At 40.8% G+C, this 4,032-nt stretch overlaps 1 protein-coding gene across 1 annotated transcript; it reads left to right on the top strand.

The window, feature by feature from the left end:
- Positions 1-529: 529 nt before the first annotated feature.
- On the top strand, positions 530-1,938 carry dio3a (iodothyronine deiodinase 3a). Its single transcript, XM_035674220.1, has one exon. It carries the CDS (start codon positions 628-630, stop codon positions 1,411-1,413), a length of 786 nt encoding a protein of 261 aa, XP_035530113.1. The 5' UTR covers positions 530-627; the 3' UTR covers positions 1,414-1,938.
- The last annotated feature ends 2,094 nt before the right edge of the window (positions 1,939-4,032 follow it).

Genomic DNA, 4,032 nt, shown 5'->3' with positions numbered 1-4,032 from the left:
TCAGACCTCATTCTGATAAATCATATTATTTAAATAGTTTAAATGTGAGTGTATAAATCTCATGTGAATACAACTTCTCAGTTACTGATAATATCTCATGTGAGCTAACATTGGTACATATGAACTTATGTGACATTTGAAACAAACAGTCCACTATTGGTGACCGGATCAGCTGAGGACAGTGTAGTAGCCTAGTTATACAAGCCAGCCCTTTAAATGGAGTATGTCAACAGCTCCTGAAATGTGCTTATACAGTCCTTGACATTCCAGTAAGTCTGCAGCAGCACCTTTAAGCAGTTAGCACAGACGATATGCTAGAAAATTCAAACGATTTTACTGATCACACAGCATGAGGACCGTTAAATGTAACAGCCAGAAGAAAATGACCGACGCACTGCTGTACTGCACCCTGTCCTGCACCCTTAGCATTTGGCTGTGACTCAAAGCTGTGGAGTTGACAGAAGGTAATCCCCACCATGTGAGGCCTCGGCCCCAGTTTGGAGGCGGGGTGTGATTCATTCAAATCTGCCGGTGCTATAAAAAGAGGGGAAGTTGCAAGTAACCCAACTTCAACCCACAAGATCGTGGCACAGCTCAAAACCATTCGGGTTGTTATTCTAAGTGATAATGAATACTATTAAAGCTATTAAAAATGCAATAGTCTGTCTTGTCTTGCTGCCCCGTTTTCTGATGGCAGCGGTCATGTTCTGGCTGCTTGACTTTCTATGCATAAGGAAAAGGGTTTTCTTCAGGACGAAGGAGCAGGAGGGCGATGTCATCGATCCTCCTCTGTGCATATCGGACTCAAATCGTCTCTTCAGCCTGGAGTCCCTCAAGGCAGTGTGGCACGGCCATAAACTGGACTTTCTGAAAGCAGCGCATCTCGGACATGGGGCCCCAAACACCGAAGTTGTGCAGCTGGAGGATCAGCGGCGCAGCCGCATCCTCGATTACGCAAAAGACAAGAGACCGCTCATCCTCAACTTCGGCAGCTGCACCTGACCGCCGTTTATGGCGCGTCTGAAGGCTTTCCAGGGAGTCGTGCAGCAGAACGCAGATATAGCAGACTCTGTAGTAGTGTACATCGAGGAAGCGCACCCCTCCGACGGCTGGATGAGCACTGACGCGCCCTATCAGATCCCCAAACACCGGTGTCTGGAGGACCGGCTGAACGCTGCGCAGCTGATGCATCTGGAGGTACCCGGCTGCATGGTCGTGGTTGACAGCATGGAAAACTCCTCCAACGCTGCGTACGGAGCTTATTTCGACAGACTTTATATACTGCAGGAGGGAAAGATTGTTTACCAGGGTGGCAGAGGACCTGAGGGGTATCGGATCACAGAGCTCAGAGACTGGCTGGATCAATACAGAGAAAGGCTGGAAAAATCCAATAATCTAGTTATCCATGTGTAGATTAATTCTCATCTTTTTAGAGCTGCTATGACAAAAACAAAAATGCTGCAGATTTTTCAGTATTATAACTCCATTTAGATAGATTTTCTCCGTCAATAGTGGTTTAGGTGTATTTATTTTTTATATGGTTGGATCAAAGTAATTTGTTCAACATTGTAGGATGTACTACAGTAGGCTCCTTCGTGTCATATTGGACATCTATACATCCTGTTAGGATCCATCCACAAACAGGTTGGTTTGTTTGGACCTTGTTTGTTTGTGAACAAAAGTATTTTGTGTGTCAAAAGTTTTGGTTTTATTTCCCCTTCTCGTGTAATTGCGTCTGTAATCAGTCAGTCAGGACCTTGAGATGTGCGCATCACTGTGTTCGTCAGTATTGTTGTGAAGTTCGGTTTTTAAACGGACTGAATCCAGAGAACCGAGACTGATGTTTTTCATACTGGGGATCATAGTGAAGGTGCTACTCTCTGCCCTGCATGGCGCTACTCTTTTGTAAATATTGTTCCGTTTTATGGATATATTTTTCATACAATAAAATGTTTTGATCTACTCCATTGCAAGACCTATTTAATTCATATATAATTGTGTAAGTTGCATTGTTGTTTGCATGCAAGATGAGGAGCTGGTATGTTTTTCTTTTTCTGTTTGCAATAACAGCATGCTGTGTATAGATTTTACAGTAATTTCATCTCTTACAGTAAGAAGACAAAAGGATGAATGTTCAATTTCCTGCACAATAAAGCACAACAGGCCTCTCATGGATTCCTCTAGAAATCTCCTTTCTGAAGTGCATTCCCTGAAATTGGTGTGGAGAAGCAGGAAAAATGAAATCAGTTAAGAAATGATAAGATCTCCAAAAAGAAAAGTATTTCAAAACAATTATTTGCATTATTTTAATGCATATTCTCCATTGAAACTGACTTATTCTCAAAGTGAAGAGCAAGACAAATCTTCAAACGTATGTTTCTAATGTTGGCATATCGTTTTTAATTTGACTTTTTTCTCGACTTATATTACACAGTAAATGCTCAACAACAAGTTTTTTTTGTTCTTTTTTTAAGTGTCCTGCAATCAGGATGAAATGTCTGATTAGTGGTCAGATACTTTTAAAACTGTAAAGATAGTGATTAGGACTGCGGCGAAAAAACTACAGCCCCTTCATAAGCCTTTGACCTCTCACAATTAAAAGAGGATAATCACACTTGATCCTATTAATGCTGAGTGATATATCCACCTATAAGGGTCTTAACACAAATGTTTTCAGTGCTTAGCACACCGATCCCAGAGCAAAAAAACAGTGTTAGGAGTAAAGGCTGTAAAGAATTCCCCTGGATAACACACTTACATACTGAAATATCTAACTCTCTGCAGTGATTTAGTACTGAATTATTGAGCCTTCAGCATCAACATACACTGAATACCATGAAAATCACGATGTTAAAAAAAGTATGCTTTTCTTAGTTTTCCTGGAAAAGAATTTCATTGAGCTTTGTAGTCTACACCATCTAAAAGCGAAGGAAAATCCCTTCAGAGGCTTCAGATATGAGTCATGACGCACTGAAGACACAACAGGGGGCATTGCCTGAGACGAAGATGACACTGGAAACTAGATAATAACACTAACACAACCTGTATATGGCACAACATCTTGTCAGATGCTTTGATTCCCTGTGTCTCCAGCTTTCACAATGCCATTATTCATGGTCAACACTGGGACATAAAGCTGCTTCCTCCAGCAAGGAGGGAAAGTCACAACTAGGACATAAATCACTGTAGACACATCACAACAGGGCCTTAGAAACTCAAATGTAGTGACAAAACAAGGATGCTCATTGTTGAAGTGTAATTTTACAAGAAAACAGTGCTTATGAATCACAGCTTTGAAACAAATTTGAGTCGGTTTGCCTTCTGTAGCTATCACTTGATGTTTGAAATTAGCTGTTGTAATAAAGTTGACAGAAATGAGAGAAAGCTTTTGTTATACGTCCGGAAAAAAGGATCTGTTTTTTCTTCCCATCTAAGACGTCCCAGTAAAATAGATCATGTCCTTAAAGTTTTTAGGCCCTGGCCATCCGTGTGTGGTGTCAGAGTTAGAAATCTTAGCTTCAACAGGCCGTTCACATGCTCACTCCACATTTTTCCTTCACATATTGTGTCCACATATGAGAAGATAATGTCGTTGAACAACATAGCAGCATAGTGCTATGACTTCGGCGCATTTAGTTTGCAGGAACAAGTCAACAGCTTCTTTGGTATGTTTTTCAGAGATGCAGACATTTACACTACGTGAAACTCAAGAACAGTGGTTCTCAACCTCTGGGTGCAGGATGCAATCGAGGGAATGAATCAAGACTAGACGCTGACACAAACTTCATCTAATACCAGATACCCTTTGCTTCTGTTCTAGCTTCTCAAATATGAGGATTTGCAACTTTTCTATTTGTTATGTTTTAAGGTGTAAATGTCTTTTTGATTTTGGACTGTTCAAACAAAACCAGCAATGTGAAGACATAACCTTGGAAACTGGGAAACTGTGATGGGCATTTTCACTATTTTCTATACTCATTAATCAGTCAAAGTCAAAGTCAAAGTCAGCTTTAATGTCAATTCTTCACATGC

The sequence above is a fragment of the Morone saxatilis genome, unplaced genomic scaffold (assembly GCF_004916995.1).
Source record: "Morone saxatilis isolate NCDOM2014 unplaced genomic scaffold, NCSU_SB_2.0 Contig3, whole genome shotgun sequence".
In the NCBI taxonomy this organism is placed as follows: Eukaryota; Metazoa; Chordata; class Actinopteri; family Moronidae; genus Morone; species Morone saxatilis.
The sequence above is the reverse complement of the archived record's forward strand: the minus strand, read 5'-3'. Positions and strand labels throughout refer to the sequence as shown.